This window comes from Lampetra fluviatilis, chromosome 54 (assembly GCF_964198595.1).
Source record: "Lampetra fluviatilis chromosome 54, kcLamFluv1.1, whole genome shotgun sequence".
Classification (NCBI taxonomy): Eukaryota; Metazoa; Chordata; class Hyperoartia; order Petromyzontiformes; family Petromyzontidae; genus Lampetra; species Lampetra fluviatilis.
In genome coordinates this window covers 7,393,572-7,420,186 of record NC_136328.1, presented here as the reverse complement: position 1 = coordinate 7,420,186, position 26,615 = coordinate 7,393,572, and the positions used below count along the sequence as shown (strand labels likewise).

Below are 26,615 nucleotides of genomic sequence, written 5' to 3'. Positions count from 1 at the left end.
GAAATTGAACTGAATGTTGTTGGGAGCGGGCGGGCAACGTGGTGCTGGTGTCCCTTTAAGAGCAGGACGTGACGTAGGCAGCGACACACACACAGGGAGTGAGTGAGGGGGGAGGCCTCTCTTGCTTTAGGTAACCCGCCGGCTTCGCTTTAACTCGTCCCTCTCCATTGCCCCGAACCACCACTCGCCTCAACTTCGTCTTCGCCCCTCTCTAATCACCCACCTCGTTCTTTTATGGTCGTGAATCTTGCCGCGTTCGTTGCCACTGCCCCCCCCCCTCCCCGTGGTCTCTCCCCTCTCATTCTTCCTTTGAGGCCGCTGTTCTCCTCCTCGTTGCGGTTGGTGGTGGTGGAGAAATGGAGGCGAAGGTTTGAGGGGGAAGAACAAAGTTAGTCGCCTTAAGGAGGGAGGAGGTGGTGGTGGGGGGGGGTGATTACAAAGCAAACTCGCGGCTGCATCTTCGCGCGCTTTTGCCGTGTTCGCAAATCGATCGCATTACGTGAACAAGTTGACAGGATTGGGGGTGGTGGTGGTTGTTTTTTTTAATTCAAACCTTTTTTTTTAAACTGCGGCACAGACTTTTGCGAGGCGTTCGCGCGCGAGTTTTTTTTAGTAATGTTCGCCCTCGTTTAGAAGCGTCGTTCGTGCAAATGTTTGCGATGTAGCCGGTGGTGGTGGAGGTTAAGGGGGCAAAAGACCGCGCGAAGACAAAGAAGAGAAGGACGCGAATCGCCTCAACATGGCGGGGTCCGTCACCAGCGAAGAAGACGCAGCCGCGATGAAGGTACGAGGCTGCTTCGTGCTACGCCGTGCCTGTGAATTAACGCGTCGTCGGTGGGGGTGGGGGGTGGGGAGGGTTTATATCGCCGTGTTTATTTGTTGTCTGCTTCACCGTGCCGTGTGTGGGGATTTAATTTATTTTAAAACGCTCGCGAGGAAAGGGCTGCCCCCAAGCCTGAGGCCCGGTCTAGATTATTGGGAGGCGAGGGGGGTAAAAGAAGGAGACTTGCGTGTTTTTTATATTTACGAGGGATGGAATGTGGTGGAGGGGGGGGGTGTTTTCTGGCGTTACACATTCTTAAGAAGGCAAATAAAAGAATCTTGTGTTTAAAAAAAAGGTACCACGGCTGTTGAAGTGCTGAAGATCTAATGAAAGTGTTGCACCCCTTATGCTTCCTAATGGCTGCCAACTGACACAAAATGGCGGTTGCGATGTCTGAGGTCCACGAGGCCAAATTGATATATTTTGGTTTGGGTTGAAATTAAATCTTTGGAAACTTGAATTTTAATGTTGACTGCTTTTCCCCTCGTCATTGGGAAAAGTTAGGACTTTAGTTTGAAGAACGATACTTTTGAAATGTCTTTTTGCGCTGCTCCAATTTGGCAGCGGCGAGGTCCACGAAGAATCTGGCGCCCGGGTACCGAAGGGCTTGCGCGGTTATAAATTGCGTAGGCCAAGATTTCTCCCGTTTTTGATTCTCTACCGGATATAGGCAACGAGAATGCATTTCTGTGAGATGTAAGAGTGGTACAGCAACCTTAAGTTTACAATTACATCGAAACATGCCTGCGCAAACACGCGCACACACAAACACGTATACCATCACATACAATTTACACAAAGTAACAATTACACGCACTCTCATACAATCGCACAAATAAATGTACACAATCATTACTTTTTAAAACGTACAACTTACCCTCAGTCAAGAAGTTGATATGACAGTGGTCATGTTGCACAGGGAAATGATGCAATAACGGAAGCTGTGTTGCATCAGGATTGATTTTCTAGTAGCTGATTGGCTGGTGTAATGGGAGTGATGACGTAATCCCTAGCAACCACTGATATGCACCCTTATTTGTGAAATGGTTGGGACGCGTAGATTAGTGGGTTTTGTACTAAGTACTTTTGGGGGATACGCGACTCGTTTCCTGGTAGGGTCTACGCGTTTTTTTTTGTGCTCTGGCCCTACTTCCTGGAGCGGCGCCATTTTATCTTTTGTTCAACAAAATAAAATAGGGGGGGAAGAAATTTTGAAATAAAATTAGAATACTACTGGATGTCACATCTGAGTGTACAGGCAGACCTCGTTTAGCGCGACTCGGTAGAACCCTGATTTGTTATAATGCTCTATGTCCTTGAACATTTCCCCCCAAAAATTAAGAAACAGATGAGAAATCACAAGACTAGGATAGAGTCTCAGGCTCACCTAAAAGAAACCTCGCCACAAATTTAGGCTGAGGACATCGCTTAGATCACCGAGGTCCTGGAACTGTCTCTTGAGAATGCCCCGGATTAGCAGCGCTGCAGTCTCTCCATCCTCGTCCCCTACCGGTACCTTGTAGGAGTACACCAGAATGCACTCGTGAATACAGTACATAATACTGACGTTTTAATAAATAAATATTTTTATTTGTAAAATATTTTCCAATTGTATTAGTACTTACCGATACCCCAATGAAGTGTTCATCTACTACTCATATGAAAGGAATAATGCTTGTGGGGAACGCATCCCCATACAATAGTATGACTCCTTATTGCGCTGATTCGATTAGCGCTCACGTCTCCGGGAAACGCATCTTGAAAGCAAGGCAAAGTCTGCCTGTACCTCGGTGTGTCTTCCTAGGTGCGCACCTTCAGGTTTTCAATCTTTGAAGGCACACTGGGATCAAAATGTTGAAAAAGACTCGTGCGGGGGTATTTCATAATGGTAAATAATGTGTCCAGAAGACCTTTTTAAATCTATGGACGTTACCAGTCATGACGTGGATCAGAATCGTGGACTGACAAAATAAAATGTAATGAGCTCAAGTGTACAGGGAAACATGGAGAGGTGCGTGCTTAGAATTACAGATAAAAAGAGTAACATCGATGGGACCCATTTTTTTGGTCGGTACGGGCATGTCTCGCTTAACGAGCTAGATACGTTCTGCAAAAACAGCTGAGCTACGTTTCAACCCCAAAATGTTCCTCTCTTAAACAACTTTTCATTACATGAGAAATACAAAAAAAATCATAAAACATGAAATACAATAGCGACCACATTATAATAACCCCCATATAGCCTTCACAGACTTGGGGCAATTGCTTTTGGCGAGCACCTACGAAGGCCAGTTCGGCACACGAGGGGTGGGTAGCCAGTACCACGCCCGTCCACCATTGTATCCCTAGTGGTCATGTTTATACACTGCAGCAGGCTGAGTCGACCTAGCGGAGACTCAGGACCGGTTCAGATAATCTTCGCTGGTGTTGGCCGTGAGCCGGAATTTAACTTGGGTCGCCGGGTATGTGGCGCTGCGCGCGAACTTCTACGCTGCCGCTCTCCATGCCCACCCATTACACTGCTACCACGAGGCCCATTTCCCTCACGACCAAAAACGCATTTGAGCCATCGGTTTCCGCTCGTTAAGTGAACATTTTCTCGTTTTGCGAACAAATCGGGCTCAATTCATATTGCTCGTTATAACACGAATTTTCATAAAGAATGCTCATTCAGCAAAGACACACCTGTGTAAAATGTGGATGAACAAATTCGAATTGAAGAGATGTTTATTATTCAGGAAAGTAAATGGGTTTCAGTAGTACACGCCTCCCATGAAGGGATACTAGCTGATGGGCAGAGTGACAGGAAAAGGGGGAACAAGCCCTGGAGCAGTGGTTCTTAGCCTTTGTTGGCGACTGTACCCCTTGTAGAATTTTGTTTCAACCGAGTACTCCCTTGCCTGACCCAACATGGTTCTGAGAAATAACGGTATGTATAATGAACAGGAATATTTTGAGCATACTCTTTAGTTCTTTCGGTAAAGTCACGTAGGCATCCTAAGTAGCTAGAAACTACAAGTGAATACAAAAATGCAACGGATGCTCTGCATATATAACGTCATTTATTTTACGCTCGCCGCTGGTTACTCTTTAAAACTACTGTTTGCGTCCAATGAGTTTAAAAAAGGTATATTATATCGTTCTAGATTACCATATGTATTAACATTTTATCATATTTATTTTATATTGCCAGATTAATGCATGCTTATTCACCAATGACTCATGTATGATTATAATTTAACATTTATAATTCACTTCAAGTACCCCCAGGGTTCTGTGTACCCCCATTTGAGAACCACTGCCCTAGAGTACAAACACCACCGCAGAGATCATCTCATCCTCAGAAGCCACATGGGATGTGGCATCAAAGGATCACGTGGGATGTCGTGGCGATACCTTTATCCACCAGTGGATTGAAAGTGACCTATTTCATTTTTGGGGGCTTATTTGATTTCTTAAATGAAATTGCCACGACAAAGCTTCAAGATCTAATTAATGTGATGGCAGAATCAGTTTTCATTGTACATTGGTACGTTAGAACCTCTCCCCGTGACTGCCCTGTTTCGATCCATTCCAGTGGGCATTGGTATGCCGCAATTGTTCCGTAAAATCTCAGGTCCATCTATGACTTTCTTTGGGTCACAATCTCAAATATAAACTTGTATCCATGGGGTCCTTTCAACCGTTCCGTGATTGAAGATGATACTTTGAGAAAATTTACGTTTCCAACCATTTCAGTCGTTTGTCCATTTTAAGTGCTTGCATTATGCAGTAATTTCAGTATTTTGTACTGTATTGGCGAAAAAGATGTAAACTAAATTTCGTGTATTTAAAATGTTTTATGTATTATATTTATTCAGAGATGTTTTGTTTTTGCACAATTGCACTTCGTAACATTAAAAAAGAATATGATTCACAATTGCTATATTTTGGGTTTGGTCATGTAAAAATGCGTGTAAACGATCCTCCATATGACAACGAATTCATAAATGTCACGATCAAATGTGCCAGATTTATAACCAGTCAGCATGATGGTGTTTGAAGCGTCACCTCGCAACATTTTCATGAGTACAGTGGTTTCACTGGAGATTACATCCAGCATCATCAGGTTGTTAACAGAGCTCAGATCTCAGGTGAAAGTGCTGCCTGATCCGGGTCCTTAAGTAGATGCCATGTCATCATTGGCAGTTATGCACGTAATGTAATTTAATAATGGCAGGAGTTGGCTCGTGACGAATTTAGGTGTTATATAATATGGTTGATTAAATCATTTATAATTACGTTTCGGGCACCACTCACTTTATAGCTTTTGGCTCAGTTGAACTGCTACATTTATAACAACTAACCAACTTGTACCATTTGCACGTCATCAACTCATTTTTTATTATAATGTAACGAATTAAAACACCAGCAATCTAAATAAAAACTATTATGAATCATAATATTGGTCGTTAAAGCTCGTGTGTGTTTATATTTTAAAATATACATAACTGTATACAGCTTTTGATTAACATGTTGTTTTTAAATTTAGAATAATATTTTTATGCACAGTTTTTTTTCCTGTCATGTGTGTTTTTAATTGTTCTTCAACCATAGATGGGAAGGCGAAGGAAGTCACCGCATGCAGTGATTCTTATTGATGACACGGATGTGGACGATGTCGAAATTACCGGAGCAACTTTTAAGTATCCAGAGGCAAGGTCCAGTGATAGAAATAATGCAGACTGGGAGCTTGCAAAGAACATTAAAGAACATCCATTGGTGAAAACCGATGTTCGGATAACTTACGTGTGCAAGCACTGCTCCTTCCAAGCGCAAGGCCTGCCAGCCTTTACGGACCATTTAAAGAGAGCGCATCCCACCGCGGTGCCCAATCCGATCTACGTGTGCCGCCAATGCAAGTTTCGCACGCCAAGCTATGAAGGCTTTATAGAGCACAATGCCGCCTCCCATCCCTCTCGCGTCCGGACAGAAAAGGTAAGATCTACACGCAGCTGCTACACACTTGTCTTCCATTCCACGTAAGAGGAAAACTTCGCCGTACACCAGGGTATTATGTTCCTAATAATTTTTTTACCCCCCCACTTGGTATCACGTTAAAAAAAATAAAAATGTACAGCGATATCTTGACTTTTGTCCACTTGAATTTCGCTCTTTCGGCCGTTTTAAATTATAACCACATTTCAAATGTCGTCCACGTGCTTTCCTCATTCGACGGATTTCATCCCAAACCTTCCACGACGTTCGCGCCACGCGCCATCTTTTTCGTTCAGTCTTTGAATAGAAGTCGTTTAGTGAGCATCTCTTATATTTGTGTTCATATTATAAATACTGTACTTATTTCTGTGATTATACTGTAAACAATTCATCATAATTTTAGTGATAACAGTATAATACTACAGTGTCCATAGTTATTTTCATGATCATTAAACACGTGTACAGTATTCATACTGTGCTTATTTTTGTGATTACTGTAAAATACTTATTTTTTCTGCTTTAATATATTCATGATGAGTCCTAAGTGTGGTGATGGTAAAGCTAAAATAACCTATAAGGTTCTAAATTTGCAAGAAAAGATTGACATAATCAAACTTAATGAGCAAGGCTAAACATTCGTCCATTTTTGACATTTGTCTATGCTCTGGTCCCTAACCAGACGAAAGTGCAAGGTATTCCTGCACGTATAAATATAATAAAATCTATGAATACGTGGAATAAATTAAAATAAGTGAAAGTGATGTTTTTAAACTCGCGGTGAAGGTGATGTTCTCATGGGATTGTTGTCTAGTTCTCCGATTATTTTAATTGTTCTCTCAAAGTCGATTCATTCACCCCATTGGTACCCTCTAATGGATGCAGCACTCTCACCTCTTGCAAAACCTAGCTCACAAAATAACTGGTGCAAGAAGTGCACTTTCTCTGCTTTTTTTGACTACAATCACCACCATTCAACTTACACTTTGGGGCCAGAATAAAAAAAAATGAGACCGCATGCATGTGTGTGCACGAGGGAAGATGGTGACAAGATATCATATACAATATTGTATAATACAACCATGTCACGCAGCAGGAGTACAGACACACGTGGAGATGAGAATCTTAAGCAGCGTAAAACCGCGCAAAGCCGAAACGTCCACCCCTGTGTTTTGGAAAACAGACCTCTCTTAGGAAACCGTGTCATCGAAAAACGCATACGATAAAACCGTGTTTGGCCAGGTGTTCCTGTATTATACTTTTAAGATTCTAAAAATGTAAATGTTCTTCCATTAAACGAGTACATATAAAGCGTAAACCTCAAAGTTGTGGTAACATTTTACTTTTAACTTTATTTTCCAAGAGCTCTTGAGTTAATGCTATGTTTAAGTTGTTGCTATTTGTGGGGAAGAAAATCTTGTGACAATAAATGTAGCATGGGAATTGTTACGAGACAGCGATGTATGGAACAGTGACCTCCAATAGGCAATTTCAATTTACGTTTTAACTCGGTATGTAGTCGCAGTCGGAGGAAGCGGTGATGCAGTGGTTGGCACACTGCACTCTCAAAACGGCGACCTAAATTTGATCTTCTGGCCATGTTTAACATCTATAGCAAGTGATATCCGACTCGCTGACCAACGTGGTCCATCAGAGCCCCATGGCCGACACTGCATGGAGTGGGCCTTCATTTTTCATTGGATTGCCAGGGCTCTGTGAATATTTTTTTGGGACTACTCTGACCAGTATTCTTTGGGTCTTTCGGTAAAGTCACGTAGATAGGTTCAAAGGAAATAACAAAAAATAACTAAAGGCAGACTACCTCAGCAGCTTTCTCCCCGTTTTTCCCTCCTGATGACGATCACTTGTGTTGTGATCGAAACGGCGTAGTTTGTTATTTTTTTGTTATTTTCTTTGAGCCTATCTACGTGACTTTACCGAAGACCCAAAGAATATGAATTCCTGCAGTCACAAAAGCTTTAAGTAAATATTTTACTCTCACCCGATTCCACTAATGCAATTGCCCTGGAAAACAATTTATAAAACCACATTTCTTTGGTCATCACACCTTTTTCCATAGGGAAAGTTGAAATATAAAACGTCCTAATAAATTAAACCATACGCATTTATGATCGTTTACAAAAGAGGAAAACAATTCACATGTTAAAATTTTGCACTTTCATTGCCTACTTTCTACAACCTTAACCTGCACAGCCAAATTGGTAACATATGTTTACATCAGGAAGCAAATTCAACTTCACAATATAGTTTTCTAATGAACGGAACTAACCCAACCCATTGTCACCTATATCTGCCATTTTTTTCACGAGCAAGCATTATATTCCAAACTTTTATATTTACAAAAATAAAGCCAAATAATGTTTTGGAGATACTGTAAAGATCTGTCAAGAGTCCTCTTTAGCCTAAAAAAACAGGCAAGGAATGTTCGCTGTGGTAATGGTAGATAAGTGGCAAGAGGATTATTTAAAGCAATAGATAACTGCCAGTAATTGGTACCTCCAAAGAAAAAGGGGCATTGGTAACATAACATATGGGGTCTTATAGGCATGTTTATAGACAAAGTTGTGATGACTGTCCGCTAATCAAGCCTTAGCGGCGGCCTGAGGACAACGCTTCATTCTGCAAATAGTGAAGATGCTGCTTGGCTGTGCACAAATGCACTCTGAATAATACGAATTAAACAGGCGTGTGTGTGTAGTATTAATTTCTAACCAAAACGGCATCTTAAGACCCATTCACTGCTCTTGATTTCAAGGATGCAGCAAAATTAAGTTTGCAACAAAATACCAACAAATGCCTTCTCGGCAAGAGGAAAGTGTATAAAGTACGATTGGACACATTTTATACAAGGTATGCATGGAAGCAGCTTGGTCACTGACCACTGTGTTGACCTATATATGAGCATTTTTCAAATTATTTACTTTTATGTTTTGCATTACCTGCATCAAGGAACCTGAGGTGCCAAAGCAGACGACGGCAACAGAAGTGTCCAAGAAGGGAGAACACTCTTCTGCCAAGCGTGTTGCGGTCAATGTACTGGCACAGAACAAAGAAATAAGTGCGCAATTTTTGCCGCTCGACGGTGGGATGATAAGTGGCAATTCCAGCGATGATGAAGTTGAGAACCATCGAGGTAAACAAGTTGGCAAAAATGAACCTCGGAAAGCTTCTGATGTTCCGCGTGCGTTGAACGCACTGGAGGTGACGAATAAATCATCAGCCCATAGAGCTCATTTGGTGGATAACAAAATATCTACACCTAACATTAAAGCGGTGAATGACACATCTACACCAAACACTAGACTGATGAATATGGCAACACCTACATCTCCCGCCAATGTAGTGAATCACGCAGTGCTACTCAACGCTCATGTACTGAGTAGCAAAATTATTGCTCAGAATAACATGAATGTTGAACCTTTGAGAACCGCTATAGGAGCAAACACAATCCCCATTCAGAAAGAGCTGAAAATTCGAACTTATCAGACAATTGCTCCAAAACCACCTGAAGTAGAACCTCTCTTGAACATAAAACATGGGTATCAAAGACAACCTCCACCACAATCGTCAAAAGCCGACCCGACACTGAATGGGGAAAAAGAACCCTTGAAAAAGATCTCGGATAGTTTTTCAGACGTTCACACCGCGTCCAGTGTGGATGAGGACTTGGACAAAACCAGCTCTTTGAGTGATGAGTGTGCACTGACCATCTCCATACCTTCAAACAGTATTCCATCCTACAACCCTGCCATGGATCTAAACCCTTACCTTATTAATTCGCTAAGGAAGTTCCCTTACCCGCTGAGGACCGAGATCTGCTATTTGGCGGTCGTCACAGGTCACACCGAGTTGGAGGTGGCTATGTGGTTTATGGCGCAGCGTCTCCTCAATGGGATCAGTTGGACACCCGAGGAGGTGGAAAGGATAAAGAGAAAGAGCTTCGTCACAAACTGTTTGCGCACCACGGGAAGAGTACAGAGCGACTCCGGTTTCACCTCTGAAAATTCATCCACGCAAAATGGCAGAGAAACCGGTGATGACAATAGGCCGGCAACAGAAGATAAACTATCGAGTTCGAGCCAAACAAAAACCACTGTTGTGGTCCCAACTCCACAGCCCGTGATCGATACTTTAATTGTGAACAAGAAGCGCAAAGCAGAAGAGAACCTGCCCCAAAGTGTCACCAATGGCAAGAAATCCAAACGGAAAACACAAGAGCAGTTAACACTTCTGCGAGAATTATTTATAAAAAATGAGTATCCCAGCAAGCAGGATTGCCAAGAACTCGGCAAGAAGACAAACCTGACCCCTTCGCAGGTGATTAAATGGTTCCAGCATCAGCGAACAGACTCTCAGAACTCAGGTAATGTCAAAGCTCACCTTGTCGCACAAACGGGGATGCACATAGAACGATTAGTATTATTGGCATATTGGGAACGGTGATTGTGGGGTTGAGGATAAAGAGGTTGCCTTAGTGGCTTGCCAAATAAAATTCAGTTTCTTGACTTTTTAAATAATTGTAACATCTTGTAGTAATCCAGAGTTATTTTTGATGTAATTATATTTAGCTTGTATCTTATTGGACTGTTCTTTCCATTGTTAATACATCGGTGACTTGTAACTGTGACGTTTGTGGTGCAATTCTCCACATTCAATGTATATTTCTCAGCCCTTGATTTGTTTCATAATGTTTTAACATGTTTTAATAGTACATGGAGGTGTTTTAAGGCCGGTATTTGTAAATTTTATTTTCATATTGAATCAGTTGCAACTCATTATTTGGCATATTTCTCATGTGAAAGAGATATAATTTTCTTGGTTTTTTCGGTAAAGTCGCGTAGAATGGAAATAATAAAATAATAAAAATAAAGCATAATAAAATCATTCTCACGACGTTTCGGCCACAACGCAAGCAGCCGTCCTCAGGTGAAGAAAACAGGTCTGTCGAGAAGACAGTCTCCTCAGGTGAAGAACAGGTCTGTCGAAGACAGTCTTCTCGACAGACCTGTTCTTCACCTGAGGACGGCTGCTTGCGTTGTGGCCAAAACGTCGTGAGAATTATTTTATTATGTTTATTTTTATTATTTTATTATTTCCATTCTACGTGACTTTACCAAAAGAATCAAGAAGATGAATCCCTGCAGTCACGAAAGCTTTAAATCGAGAGATATAATTTGTTCTGACTAAAAGCCATCCTTGCCTTGCGATTTTTACTCGGGTTGTGAAAAACATTAGTATTGCTGTGTAATATAGACATAAAGTTCCATGTTATTGAAGTGCTTTTGTATTCGAGTAAAGCTTTACACCTCATTTTCAATCAATTACGTTTTTTTTGTTAATCCACTATCAGAGGAAACTAAGGTTCCTCTAATATAGATGTGTGTGTGTGTGTTGCAGTGAATCTTCCGGTGAACATTGCTGATATCAAGTTGGAGGAATCGGAAAATAAAACTGCCAAGGAAGCGGCCTTGCCAAAGGTGTTGAGTGATGGTGATGTAACACAAAGCAGATCTGAAAATGTGAGAACGGCATCAACATACCTGCGAAACTACTACATAAACATGTTTCCTGATTTCACTCCACCTAAATTCAAGGTGACATCTTTTTCAAAATCTTGCCATTGGAATTTTTTATGTACAGTTATCTCTCGATTATCCTTGAACCGATTACTGGGGATGCCTATATATGCATGTTAAACTTTTTCGCACCGCTCGGTCAACCGTGCTAATCGGAGATGCCTAACCATTCACGCCTTTTACACGTCCTGTTTCGGTTGATGCGCTTCTCGTCAAGCGTCTGGTGCCTACGGGACTGCAAATAAAATTGTCAAGTAAACCTTTTTCTTTAAGATACAGTAAAAAAATATACCACACATTACTCCCATTCTAGGTAGGTAAACAATACTTACATGTTGACCTAATTTACATATTAACATTCGCGTTTTTTTTTATTAATCAGGATTTTGCCTCCTACCCATGAGCATGGATAATCAAAAGTTGAGTGCGGTGCAGCTTTTTGTAGTCTGTACTGTAGAACATGTAGGGTTCATGTTGCCAGTATGGCCGGGAAACATTTCCTGGTGCCAGTCACTTGTGCCTTTTCATTTGAGAATCATGGGAGGAGACTAGTACCTCATTTCCATTACCACCCTAGAACCAAATCGCATGCCAGTCCAATAACAACCCAGAACAGTAGCCACACCCTTGGCCTGAGTCTTCATGCTCTTGTGATCCATGACACTTCTTGGCCTCATCCCTCACCTGTCTGATCCCTCCAGACCATACTACTCTGCTTGGCCAGGGGGGGGGGTGGGCATCAGGAAGTGATACAAATGATCTTTCCATTTTTGATAAGTTCAAGATTGTTTAACCTTTCTTGTATTTGAATTGATGTAATATGCTCACCCACCCCAAATGGACATCTGCAAAGCATTATCTTTGTAGCTCATCAGATTTGTTCTATTGTAAATTAAGATTCTGATTCCAAAGGTAACAATTGCAACAGTCAATTACAGGAAATAAAAGGACTTAAATGTGTAGCGTGGCTTAAGAATGAAACCAGTGGCTGAGGTCCTGGAATTTCATGGGGATCAGTTGAGACACGACCAGGCTGTTGTGGGATGCAGGCTTTCTGACCCAGCCCCTCTGGTTTCGGTTGGTGCCAGCGCAAAGCTTTTAGTGTGTATAAACGAGGCACAGGATGATAGCTTCTGTGCATATGATGTTACTTTTTCCTTTTGGTTATTGTGACAGCATATTTTGGTCTGTTGAAAGATTGTCAAAAAAAAAATGGGCTAATACAAATAAGGAACATATATATAAACATTTGAACCACAAAAGCAGTGGAAGTGGGGCATTGGTCGGTAAATGAAGCAATGTTAAAAATTGCGCTTTAGGAAAAGACGGAGGTGCAGTTGGCGGTGCTGGAGTCCAGCTTTGAGCAATGGCCGTGGCTCTTGGAGGACGAGTTGGAACGACTGCACACAGAGACAAAGTTGACTCGTCGTGAGGTCGAGGCCTGGTTTACTGATCAGCGGCAGCAGCGCGGGATCCCAAAGGAGAACGTTGCCACCGCGGAGCTTGCTGAATCTCGCCATTTGAAAGTGGAGAGGACTGAAAATGTTCCAGACAATTCACTTATGGAAAAACTCAATCAAAGTGGACCATTGGAACCCGACAAAGGCAGCATCGAGGTTGTTCTTGAGAACGACAACTTGAGCGATGACTTGGAAGAGGACGACGATGACAATGATGGGTACGACCAAGAAGACAGTGAAGATGGCAGCACGATGTCGCTTAAAACTGTCAAACTTCCACAGGGTCAGTTGAATAACGCACCGATGTTGGGTAACCTCGAAGCAAGAACAGCGGATACCACACAAGGGCAGCGACGCTTTAAGACAAAGTATCAGTTGGAAGTCCTTTCAGCCAGCTTCTCTCTGGACCCAAAACCCAGCAATGAAGAAGTTAAGCGCCTTGTGGAAGTAACTAACTTGAGGCAACAAGAGATAGTGTTGTTTTTCAAAAGGAAATTAAAGGCCAAGCGAAAAAGTGAGAAACGCAATAAATCTCCCTCTGCAAACGGTAAAATGACAATGACCACAAAAAAGGACACTGAATCCAAGAAAACGAATGACAGTCCAGGACATGCTAAAAAATCCAAAATGTCATCTCCTCCGCTCAGTACAAAGAAGACGCAAAGCCAACTTAACATTCTCAAGTCTGTATTTGTGCGAACGCAATGGCCCACGAACGAAGAATACACGCAAATGGTGGAGATGACAAAGCTGTCGCGAACTGTCATTGTTGGTTGGTTTGGGGATATGCGCTACGGGGCCAAGCACAACCATCTACGCTGGATGCGTGACTTTGAGATTGTGAAAAACGACAAAGGATTAAGCAAAAGAACTACTTCGTCCGAGGAGTAAGTACCATTGTTTTTCCCATCCTATGTGTGTGTAGTGACCACAGCAAATGTATGTTTGGTGTTTAGAAGAGCAACTTGAATTGGTTGAAAATATTGAGCACCTTGCACGTCATTCAGATTTGGGTAAAATGTGCATTATCTAATCCTTTTTATGAACCTGGGCACAAAACGTGGGGGCTCATATGGTGGTTTGTTTTCATCACTTCAGGGTAAATAAATCCTACAGTGACCCATTGGAAACAACCTCGTCTTCATCCAAGTCGTATCTTGATGATAAAATGAATGTGGATGAAGAAAAAGATGAAAAAGATCAGGTAAGAAGTTGCAATGGTCAAGTAGGTAGATGTATATAATGTGCCATGTTTTAATGTTTTTTTCTTTTGAAAGGTCCAATGAATAGGTATGCAACTTGGCCTTAGATGTGCAAATTATTTGAATTTGCAACCAGTGTTTAACTGGGGGCTCTAGTGTGGGGGTACAGCAGACTCCCAACTTGGGCTTTCTCCTGCTGGAAATCCTTGCGGCTACCCAGGCAGCAGCTATACCCAGGCAGGAGAGCTGGTTTTTGCAATAGTCCAACGCTTGTATAGGTTATAAAATGAGAATAGGTTTTCCTATTTTTTTCTGGCAACGAAGCAGGTGTTACGATGTTAAAACGCCAAACTGAAACCTTTTACAAGGAATCATGTCTGCATTAACCACAATACTTGTAGTCAGAATGCAAACAAAAAACACTGATAATATATACATTGTCTTTGAAACTGATTGGTCCACACCAAAGACAACTTTCTTTTGAGCCTAGTCTCAAACGGTGTTCGACCAGAGGATGCCAAAAGGCATACAGCACAAGGACAAGCACCACAAGTATTGTGGTTCATGCAGACATGATTCCTTGTAAAAGGTTTCAGTTTGATGTTTTAACATCGTAACACCTTCTTGGTTCTTTCGGTAAAGTCACGTAGAAGGGAAGTAATAAAATAATAAAAATAAAACATAATAAAACAATTCTCACGACGTTTCGGCCACAACGCAAGCAGCCGTCCTCAGGCGAAGAACGAGAACATTATCAAGCTTTTTCGTTCTTCGCCTGAGGACGGCTGCTTGCGTTGTGGCCGAAACGTGAGAATTGTTTTATTATGTTTTATTTTTATTATTTTATTACTTCCCTTCTACGTGACTTTACCGAAAGAACCAAGAAGATGAATCCCTGCAGTCACGAAAGCTTTAAATCGAAATCGTAACACCTGTTTTGTTGACAGAAAAAGAGGAATACCTATTCCCATATTTTGGTGCTGGAAAAGGAGGTCCCATGATGTTGGTCATAACATGTTCATACTGGAATGCCCCAAATAGTTTTTCTCCCCCGCACATAGACATAACGTGCCACCTAATAAGTGTGTCACGTTGTTAATTGGACACACGGGAGCGCATCCTGGTGGGCATACTGCCCTTTTTCCTTATGCCTTTCTGTGCTTTGTAGTTAAACAATTTTAAGTCATCTTACCGTGTCTTATTTTTATTAAAGCTTATTTAATCTTACTTTGTATTTCTTTGTTTTAACAGTAACTTTTAATCTTCTTGGTTCTTTCGGTAATGTCACGTAGAAGGAATTAATAAAATTATAAAAATAAAACATAATAAAATAAAATAATTCTCACGACGTTTCGGCTTCTTCACCTGAAGACGGCTGCTTGCGTTGTAGCCGAAACGTCGTGAGAATTATTTTATTATGTTTTATTTTTATTATTTTATTACTTCCCTTCTACGTGACATTACCGAAAGAACCAAGAAGATGAATCCCTGCAGTCACGAAAGCTTTAAATCGAAAAGTAACTTTTAATGTAAACATGTTACAGTTTTAAAAGCCGTATTAAAATTTTATCTGGGTTTTATTTTTATTATTTTGTGTTTTACATTTTTTACTGTTTTCTTTTTGGGGTTTTTTCCTCCTACACCTTCCCTTCTCTGAATGTATGAACTTTTTTTGCACCGTACATAGCCAATCGTGCTAATCGGATATCCTGTGGGCATAGACCCACGAAGGCTGCCCAGCCACTAGTGACTTCCTGGCCATTTATAATTCCAGGTGAGATAGGTGCGTGGTCGGACCTACCAGTCCGCCTCCTGCTCCTGTCTTAAGGTCCAGCCTTGGGGTGCCTCTGGCTCTGCCTCCCCTGAGCCTCTACGTACGACACCCCCTGCCTGCCTCTATCACGACCCTTAGATGAAACAGTTTTACGGTTTAGTCCGCGAGGCCTACCCAACTCGCAAGCCTTTGTGCTGCATGGCTGGTGAGCCTCTATCGACAGGCAACCTTTGATCACTTGGGTGGCGCTGCTCTTCTGCTTCTGTGGGCTTGACTGCCGCCTCATTATTACATGCTCGGTTTGTGACCAGCTCACCGTTGATTGCATCTGGCTTGAAGAGTTTTTCGACCAGCTTGCCACACAGCATGTCCAACTTTCCTTGGCAGAAGCCTAGCTTGTAAGTGTGGCGAGGTTAAATCTTCAACACAGGTATTCATCTCTGTTCACAACTAGACCATTGCGGATTTATGGCGTGCTGTGATGATGTTCACCCATGCAGTCCTTCTGAGTCTCCGGCCTACATCCTTGCATATCATCCCTGATCTGGAGGCCAAATGTCATCAAATGAAGATTTTTTGTCGCCTTCCCTACATCCATCGGGGGAAATGGTCATGGCAAAGACCTACGACTACCACCTTGGTGGCCTCGTGCAATCTCCGTGTTGTGTGGTCACTGTCAGAAGCCGGAGCCCAAATGTTTGGGAGTCAATAATTTTCTCCTGCGGCCCTTTCCTACTCACACATTGTTGATGAGTTCATCAACGACAATAATTATGCCTCGCAGAGACATGATACCAGCCAGCTGATCATCTGTGAAACCAGGTGTCACGCAGTGGTCAATGAACACTCCGTCAGTGCAGGCCTGAACTGTATCTACATGTTTGACCAAGTGTGGTAGAATTGGTCCGGGCAGGTCTGCCACTGACATAATCAGTAGCCACCAACTGTCAGAGATGTCATGAGGGCTGATTAAGTCAAGTAGGGGTAATTTAAGCCCCAAGTAGGAACAGGTGGCCCACCCCCAAAATGAGGCTAATGCGTCAAAGCTCCAAAATTAAGATCGTCAATGGCAAGGCAGCAAAGAGTAGTTGACCACATCTATAAAGGGTTGAGCCAGACCAGAATGATCATGGACCATGGAGGGGTTCAAAGTCAGAGGAGTGCAACATCAAACCAGGAGCACCCGTGGACAACTGTCGCTTTCACAAGAAAAACAGCCTTTTAGCCTGGTGGTTGTGCAGGCTGGAGAGCAGAGGTGTGCAGAAAGCAAAGAAGTCATGGACGAGAGAGGTTACGGCAGGAGATTAGTCGGAGAAGAAGCCAAACGGGTGGCCAGGAGATGCACCAACCAGCGGTGGTGCTCTTGTTAGGGCAATATCCAATGCGGAGGACTAAGGCCTGGTGGTGGATCTTGCAGCAACAGAGTGGTAGACAAGACCGAAGCGAGAGATCAGAAGAGGTAGGGCTCAGCCCAGGAGCCCCAAGTGCCCACCTTTGCATGCCATAATACCTCCTCTTCGCAGGCTAAGAGGAGGTCTAACCAATCCGTGTGTGCGATTGCAGAGCTGTGGGCACACGAGGTGATTTGTGTGTTTGTGTAGCGGTTTATTGCGAGCACGGAAATGGTAGCGGCTCGGACATCGGGTGGAGGATGAGCACACGAGGCATTGCGGAACTGTATGAACACGTTGGGACTAGGTTAAAACGACAGTTGTTATGGGTTGTGCCAGTACACTGCCATAATGGATTGTGGCGATTCCTTGGTCTGAGCTCCGTATTAAACAGGACTTGGATTCTTATCTTAGCTCCACACAATCTCCCACCCTGTCTCCAACCCTCACACTCCATCCGTGGTACTTGTCTTGAACTTTCCTCTTCTTGGTTCTTTCGGTAAAGTCACGTGACTTTACCGAAAGAACCAAGAAGATGAATCCCTGCAGTCACGAAAGCTTTAAATCGAAATTGAACTTTCCTCTTTAAATAATGAATACGTACTATGACAGACGAGGGTTTTGGGACCCCACGCGAGCCCCGGGTTTTCATGCACCCGAGCTGGCCGTAATACCAGGCCCCTACCCAGTGAATATATTTTTCGGGGAAAGTCTTGATCTTCTGCCCCCCCCCCCCCCCCAGTCGGCCTTTCAATCATTTGAGCATATAGTACTAGAATCGAAGGATATCTGATTTTGCTAGGCATTTCCTGGCTACTTTGGATTGCTTCAATGTCACTCAATATGTTAAGTCTCTGACCCATATTTGCAATCATATTTTGGACTTGCGCACTCCAGGACCACCTGTAGCTAACCTTATCCATTGTTGACCCTGGTGTGTCCGATCAGTGGTGTTGGTTAACATTTCGGTTCCTTCACCTACTCCCATTTTAAAGCACCGGCCTCTTCAGACGTTTTCTTCCAATTGTTACGTATCCACTTTCCGATTTGGATCATTTGTCATCGGCATCGCCCGCTGTCATAGTATCGGCGTGCATTAATATGGCGATGACACACAACTTTACTTTAATACAAAAGCTGACTCGTGCGTCTCAAGTTCCACTCCTGTTGTATCTCAACGACATGAAGAACTGGATGACAAACCATCTTAAGCTCGATTAAGACTAAATTCATCATGCTTGGGACCCACCATCAGCTTTCCAGAGTTAAATGTGAGCATATCCACATTGACGGCTGCGACATCCCAGTGTTGGATAAGGATACATGGCTTGGTGTCCTTGTCGATAGCGAATTGGACATTTGCCACTCGCATCGGGCGCCTGACTGGACAGTGCTACCAGCTTCGACAACTGTGCACAGTCCGTCGTGCTCTAATAATAATCATGCAATTTATAACGCGCGCAAATTTGCGGACGTAACGGCCGCAACGCTGCGAGGATGCTCGTCCACATTCATGATCAGCCGCGTGGACTACTGCAACAGCATCTTCGGTTGTGCCAGCTCTGTTTACCTGCAGCCACTCCAGTCGGTGTTAAATGCTGCAGCTCGTTTGATAGGAAACGTAAATATGATCTGATCACGAGTTTGATACCCGATAAGCTGCACTGGCTACCTATTTAATTACAGGATTAAGTATAAATTTCGATTTAAAGCTTTCGTAACTGCAGGGATTCATATTTTTGGTTCTTTCGGTAAAGTCGCGTAGAAGGGAAATAATAAAATAATAAAAATAAAACAATTAAATTCTCATGACGTTTCGATTGCAACACAAGCAATCATCATCAAGTATAAGTTATGCCTACTCGTCTTCAAGAGTCTCCATCAATCTGCTCCGTCCTATCTCGCCGATCAGTGCGTAGCAACTTTAACAGACCCAAATCGACTACGATCCGTGGCTCGTGGCGAACTCCTTTACCTGCGTGTAAACGTGTGATACGGCCAGCGCAGTTTCGGGGTCTTCGGCCCAAAGACCTGGAAGACCGCTACCAGCTCATGTTCGGGATTCATCCCTGAGTCTGAGCCAGTTCCGCAACAGACTCAAAACAGTGTTGTTTCAGAGAGCCTACTTCAACCTGTGATCAATGCGCATTCGTGATGGACTGGACCCATAAGAGTGCACAATATCAAATGTTCTTACTCCGATCTGAAGCAGTTTGTCAGCCTTTGAGGGCAGCATTCTGATTCACATTCTGGTTAAGTCCATGGCCTACTCTTGGAGATATGAGACCAGGCTTGGCCATATTTTATGCAAACTTTCCGCTTCAATTGTTATGCTGATGACATTTCCACGTATGCTGAATCTTCCCTTCAAGTGTCTGCTTCTTTTCTGTCGGGTTCTCTCATGGCATTTAAGGCTTGGAAAAAATCTAATTATTAAGTTACATTTTTATGAGCCTGAGGATGTTGCTTGTTGGGTCCCCATTCCATACTTTCTAAGGCTGGTATGGTCTGTGACAATTGACCACCAATATCGATGCTGCTCGGGCAAGTTCGCAGTCAATTCTAACCAGCCTGAATGACAATTTAGGCAAAATCTAGGTGGTCTGAATTTCCACAAAAACATTACCGATTCAATGCGTGGGGAATTGGCCTGCTTAGAGCATGTTGTTTGGGAAAGAATAATAGTGCCTTTGAGACCTGGATAGTAGTGGAGACCAGCCCAGTGACCATTACTTCCAAACATAGCCACTAAATATCTACTAAATATGCCTAGCTTAACAAATATAACTTTTGCGCAAAATGCATTTCAAAAGTGAGCCTTTATGAACAGCGATGGACTACAATGTGATTCAAGAGTTCACACTTCAATGAAATCAGAAATCGCTTAAGTATTTTCAAAGCAAATGAACAATAGGCGACGATTATAAATTACACTTAACCGTTTAATGCAACCACTATCAAACAAACTTTTGAAATTATAAATGTATGGATTTATCAAGCTGCTGTTAAAATCCATTTAATTTCTACTTGAAAGTGTGGTTTTTCAGTAGATGGCGTGTCTGCTTTTGTGATCGTGTGTGAAAACAGCAAACGGAAGATGAGGACGAGAAAACGACAGATTTTACGTGCAAGGAAGATTTTTATAATTTCAAGGAAGCAAAAGGTAGAGAGGACACTACTTTTCCTATTTTTTTAACAAGTAGTTCTACTTGAGAACCTTTCATAAAATGGGTGCTTATGCAAAAGATAACTGGTCAACACACTTTTTCTGGCATAAGGTATTCCAACGGTTTTAAGGTAATTTTGGGGTGCTGATTCCAAATCTGGCATCAGTTTTTGTCTATCACATCAGGTTTTTGAGATATCAAATATTGCATTTTCAATAAAAACTGCAGAAAAAAAATATTAAATTAATGTGGATATCTACATAAAATGATATTATAAACACACTATCCTAAAAATACAGCACCATATTTTAACACTAAAGCAGTCACTGACTCGCAACAACTTGCAATCATAAGTGACAGAGTTAATTTCGGGTAAAATCAATGAAAATGGGGTATGCCGATTGCATAAAAATGAGATGTGATAGAGCAAATCTGAGATCAGATTTGGAATCGGCACCCTGAATTTAGTCTATAACAGCTGCAAAAGTCCAGACCAGAATGTTTTTTTTTGACCAGTGTAATTGGTACAAAAAAGTTAATACAAATGTATTCATTTTTAAGTGTTTAGTCTTGCTTAATCTTCTCGTTAACTGATGCAAGGAGCTGTCATACTAGCTGGGTGTAATCCATGTGATTATTTCTTTGCTTTGTGGATGCCATGTTTGATAAAGACTACTATCTCCAAAGATGCAGAACAAGAAACACTCTTGAGCACTGCTGTCCCTGCTGATGTTGCAAGAAAAGCAGTGTTGGGTACTACTACCCCCCAAACCCTAACCCGGAACCTTATAACCACCTCTTGACCCTACATGAAAACTCAACGAGTGGCATTCCTTAATATTTAAACGAGTGAAACCCAATAAAGGCCTGAAATTATGAAAATATTGTCTATGGTTGAATACAAATCTGCAAGGACACGAGTGCCGATGTTTTTCCCTGCAAACATGGGAGATGCTCAATTTCCTCAAACAACGTGGAATTCTAAAATACTAATTTAATGATTTTAAACCTCCACAAACAATTCTCAAATTTGTGTGAATCTGCATGGCTTCATTTTGATTGCTGCCCCATAGATTTGTGTGCCAACGCATGGGATGGGCTACGAGTGATTACAGGCTTCATGTTGACCACTTGCTACCGCGAGGCATCTACAGGAGACCGACAGATTTTCTAGGAAAGGGCAATGCACATTGGTAACTAATTTTTAACCTCCGCTTTCTGTCTGCTCACGCTGCAGCTGCTCGACGCGGGGAGCGTGGGGATGGGTATGCGGCTTCCGATGTGACGGACAACAGCGACAACTGGGGCGAGGGGAATGTCTCGGAGGAGGAGGGGCACTCCGATGACAAGTGCAGCAATGTAGACTACTTGGAGGTTAAATCGGACCAGGTCACTTGCGACGGTGGCAAAAACTGGCCGTGAGCAAAAACAATGACGAGATGCAAGCGAACATGTTAATGACTATAGCGAGTGTCATCGGCCGCATACGCACACTTGCTCGAAAGACACAGCTGTTGGCAATTTAAGGACTTCCTGAAAAGTTATCTCGTTTCCCCCCCGAGAGAACTGGCGTTTTTTTAAACCGTTTTATTCCATTTAATTTCTTTCAGTTTTTAGAAAGTACTTTAGTGGGTTTTTGGTAAATTTTTACCGGTATTTTTGTCCAGGCAGTGTATGCGATGTACAGTCCCACAAAAACCATGGGCCGGTGTTGATATTGTTAACCTTAGATATTTTAATCAAGGGGTGCGGCCAAAATGAAATGGCAAGATTGACCTTTTTTCATAATGGAGCATGACCAACTTGTAACAAAGTAATATCCATAAGAGGTTTTTGGGTTAGATCGTATAAATATGTGTCGTTAAAACCCGCCACCACCCAACACAGCCAACTAGTAACGGTTGTCACATAAACAGAACATGGCAATTCGTCACTAGTACAGAATCACCAGTGTAGGAGAGCCAAGCCACAACATTTATAATCTGAGTACAACGTTTCACCAGTAATTACAACTAGCTTCATCTGGCGACAGCCAGATATGTGACAAATTGCCACGTTCTCTTTGCGTGGTGACACATTATTTACGCGATCTAACCCAAAAATCCTCTTATGGATGATATTGGTCGCGAAAGCTTACGTGTTAAACCAAAGTAATATTATCTGAAATGTTGCTTCTGGTGTATATGAACTGCTCTAGGGCATCTTTGATGGGCAAAGGCAGCGAGTTGAGTGATTTCTACCATTGGCACAATGTGACTGTAATCAGCAGTAGATACTTCAATAAAACGCACTGGCAAATCAATCATTGCGCAACCTCAATGCGGAGTGATGCGACTGGTTTTTTTTGTGGCACATTTCTGAATTGTAACCTAAAGTAAAAGGATTCTCCCAATCATGGTTTTTCCAATGCTTAAATAATCTGTAAATATTGATGCTGGATTTCCATTTGTAAAACTTGAAGTTGTGTTTTGTGGTTTTTTTTCTCTGGTTTTGGTTTTTCTTGATGTCTAGGTTATTTTTATTTTTTATACTATTTTATACCAAACGTAGTTTATTCAACTTGATATTTAGAGAATGGATGCCATTTTAATAAACGTCTTTATACCAAGCTGTGGAGGATTTTCTGTATGGTAACTATGGAACCTTTAACGATAATTTGACATTCGAATGCATTCGTTTGTGAGAATAATTGAAGACCTATATTTACATTCACAAATGGGTGTAAGGGTCTTTACCACTTGTTCTTTACTTGACACACCATTACCACTAAACTAGATTTTGACTTGCCAACAGCTAAGTGGAATGTTTGTAAAGTCTTATATGTGGTAGGCAACTAAGTTCAGTTCTAAAGTGTATTTTTTTTAAACAATTTCATTAAATATATATTGGCAAAATACATTTGGGAGAACTGTATTTAGGACGGTTAACGTTTCCAAAATGACATACAAATGGATTATCACCTGGCAAGATAAAATGACCGCTTGACTTTTTCTTGCATACCTTTTTTGAAGTCCGCATACAGGTAGGAATGGATATGTTTGTGAAAAGTTCACAAAGCGAAATTCCGTCAATCGGAACCATATTTTCCCACTACTTCCATTCTTACAAATAAAAATAACAAAAATCCGCCCCAAGACTTAACAAAATCACGACACAACAAACCATTGTTTAAGCCCATTTAATGGAAAAGTGTTACTTTTATATTAAAGTAAGTCTCACAAAAATTAAAGGTACTGGTAATTGCTTCGTGGTCTATTTGCGTTTCTGATATCGCTTGCACAATGGCCTCTTTCCAGCTGGATGGTGAAGATTGTTTTTATGTGCAGAGGTAGTTTGTTCCAGCGAAGTGAAGGCAAGAAGGGAAAAGGAACGAAAGCGTGGTTGTTTGGGCGCAGGGTGAAAGTGGGGGGGGGGGGGTACACAAGGGGACAGTCGAGATTGGGAGCGTAGACGACGGGGCTGGGACACGGTAAGATATGAGAAAATCAAGGGGTGGGGAAAGACCATCGAGTGGGGAAATACCATGGAGGGATTTAAACACCCCTGTCAGAAATGTAAAAATGACAGCGATAGATGGGGAGCCAGTGTGGTTGGGAAAGGAGAGCGTAATTGTGGGGGAGGTTAAATATAATCCGGGATTAGGAATTATATATATGTGTAGTGTCTGTGTGTGCGGGTGGCGTGCATCGCACACAGTCAAAGACGAGGTAGTTGCAGGAGGCACTGTCCTCACCTTTTATTGTTGTTGGGTTCACACCACCACTCGGGCTCCCACGATCACGCTGCCGCACGACCGTCCCAGACACGAGCCTGTCCGCGTTCCACTGACGGCGTCGTCCGAGACGGCCAACTACTGTCCGGCCGCGCAATGACCGGACGAGGGCGGCGGCGGCGGCGACAGCGACGACGAGATGAGTCCACTCCAGGAACCGGCAGCCCCGAGCTATCGCTCTCCGCTGCTTTTATTCCCCTCGGCGTTGGTCCACCCAAGCCGCGCCTCCCTTCTGGAACCAGAGGGTTTTGGGGGGCTTCCCCACGAGGTGTGTGGTAAGTGCCCACTTGCAGTTTCAGCTGCTGTACAACATTGCTATGTCACTACATATGCGTTAAAAGCGCAAAGGTGTAAGCAAGAAGGGTGAGAAGAAGAGATTTGCAGTCAAGGTGAGTGAAAACGAGGGAGTGATTCAAGACTTTCACAGCGGAGTGAGATGGGACAGATTTGATGGAATGTGAAAACAAAGTGCTGGTCGTGGCAAGATGTGGTTGGAGAGGGAGGGGTCTTAAGATTACACCGCGGTTGTGAGCAGGAGGGAATGTGATTCTAGGATGGTGGAGGGGACCGGGGACTTTTACCACATGTTGGAAAAGGTGAAATCCTGCACAGTATAGTTCTAGATGTGAGGAGTACAAAGGGCCAAGCATGGTGGCGCGAAAAGTTTGAGAAACCAACACAGGCAGACTTCGACTTGCCAATGACCGGACTTATGAACCAACTTCCATGAAATATAAAATATTGACTTAAAACCCGAACTCGCATTTGCAAACTGAACCACGCAAACTCTTTTGTTCAGATGAGCGTTCCTCCGCGAGATGTAGTGAGCCGACCTGGCACTGGGAGTAAGGGTTTGTGTGTGTGTGGGAAACGATGGCGGAGGCCAGGATTTTCAGGTAGGGGGGGGGGCAACCCCTCCAGCAATGAAAAATGATAGAGTTGTTAGTAAGTGAGGAGTTGTTAGTAAGAACTTGTCCCTTGCCTCTTATTTGACGCGTGTGTGGTGATGGCGCAGCCATCCATCGAGGGTCGAATTCGAACCACGTGTGATCGGCATCGCGCTCGCTGAAGGTGTTTGCCTTCAGGGAAGTCGTGTACTGTATACGCAACTACGCACAATTCTGAGTCACTTATAACTGCTTTGCCATTACTGCCAATTATGGACTCAGAATATTGTCCTATCATCTCATAGAGTCCATGGCACGCAATAATATGCTACACAGTGGCAATGGGGGTCGTAAAATTCCGATTTATTACTAATAAACCCCAATGATCCGATCGAGATTAGGGATTTCGATCCCTAAATTAGGGATTAAGATCGGATCATTGGGGGCACCGACCATCAACTCTTGGCACCTGGGTCCGTGCTGTGACCTCCTGCCAGCAGGCGTTCGACACTTCACATGGCCTTAACGTTTACATAGCCTGGCACAAGCGCTGTGGTGACGTCACAACCACTTAGTGGCGAATGGCGGTTGTTGTTGATGTGTCTTAAGAGAAGGTCTTACCATCAGCCCTACCAAAACTAAGCATCTGCCTGGGCATTTTATGCCACCAAACACTCCACCCCCTCAGCTTCCCATTGGTGATGGAGCAGTCGTGGAGAGAGTGGAGAGTTTCCCATACCCGGGTAGTGTGCTTATGACCAGCTCCGGTTTGACAGCAGAGGTCGGGTGGCATCATGTCATCGGCTGCGTAATGCTGTGTGGAAGCTACCCGGTCTCGCTTCGCACAAAACTTCAGGTCTTCTCGCCCACAGTCATGCTCTCCCTTCTCTATGCTTGTGTAATAAAGGACTCGGTCACAAGATGTCGCTCTCCGTTGGTCCTTTATTTAGATTCTTCTCCTCCGCACCCCGCTGGCCTCCTCCTCGGACCGGCGTCTCCTCTCACGTGCCACGCACGCCCTGCTAGCCCCTCCGCTAGCCCCGTGCACCCCGCACGCTCCGCTAGCCACTCCGCTAGCCCCGTGCACTCCGCACGCTCCGCTAGCCCCTCCGCTAGCTCCGTGCACCCCGCACGCTCCGCTAGCCACTCCGCTAGCCCCGTGCACTCCGCACGCTCCGCTAGCCCCTCCGCTAGCCCCGTGCACTCCGCACGCTCCGCTAGCCACTCCGCTAGCCCCGTGCACTCCGCACGCTCCGCTAGCCCCTCCGCTAGCTCCGTGCACCCCGCACGCTCCGCTAGCCACTCCGCTAGCCCCGTGCACTCCGCACGCTCCGCTAGCCCCTCCGCTAGCCCCGTGCACTCCGCACGCTCCGCTAGCCACTCCGCTAGCCCCGTGCGCCTGGCTGACGGTGTCCCAAGCCCCATCAGCCACGTGGCTGATGGCGCGGTGGCCACCCAACGTGGTCCCGCCTCTTCACTCCATCGACTGGCCCTGATCTCTTCCGGGCTCCCTCCTATAACCTCTCTCCCACGTGACCCTGACTCCTTCCTCTCGGATCGTCACATCC

At 43.5% G+C, this 26,615-nt stretch overlaps 1 protein-coding gene across 2 annotated transcripts; it reads left to right on the top strand.

Moving 5' to 3' along the window:
* Positions 1-81: 81 nt before the first annotated feature.
* LOC144949672 (uncharacterized) lies at positions 82-22,996 on the top strand. 2 transcript variants are annotated; one of them, XM_078879668.1, is made up of 8 exons: positions 82-784; positions 5,420-5,800; positions 8,768-10,181; positions 11,216-11,337; positions 12,714-13,741; positions 13,953-14,058; positions 20,309-20,384; positions 21,626-22,996. In XM_078879668.1, exons 1-8 carry the CDS (start codon positions 740-742, stop codon positions 21,808-21,810), a joined length of 3,357 nt encoding a protein of 1,118 aa, XP_078735794.1. In that variant the 5' UTR covers positions 82-739; the 3' UTR covers positions 21,811-22,996. The 2 variants fall into 2 exon arrangements, with proteins under 2 accessions (XP_078735794.1, XP_078735793.1); XM_078879667.1 differs by having other exon boundaries at positions 11,216-11,412.
* Positions 22,997-26,615: the final 3,619 nt, after the last annotated feature.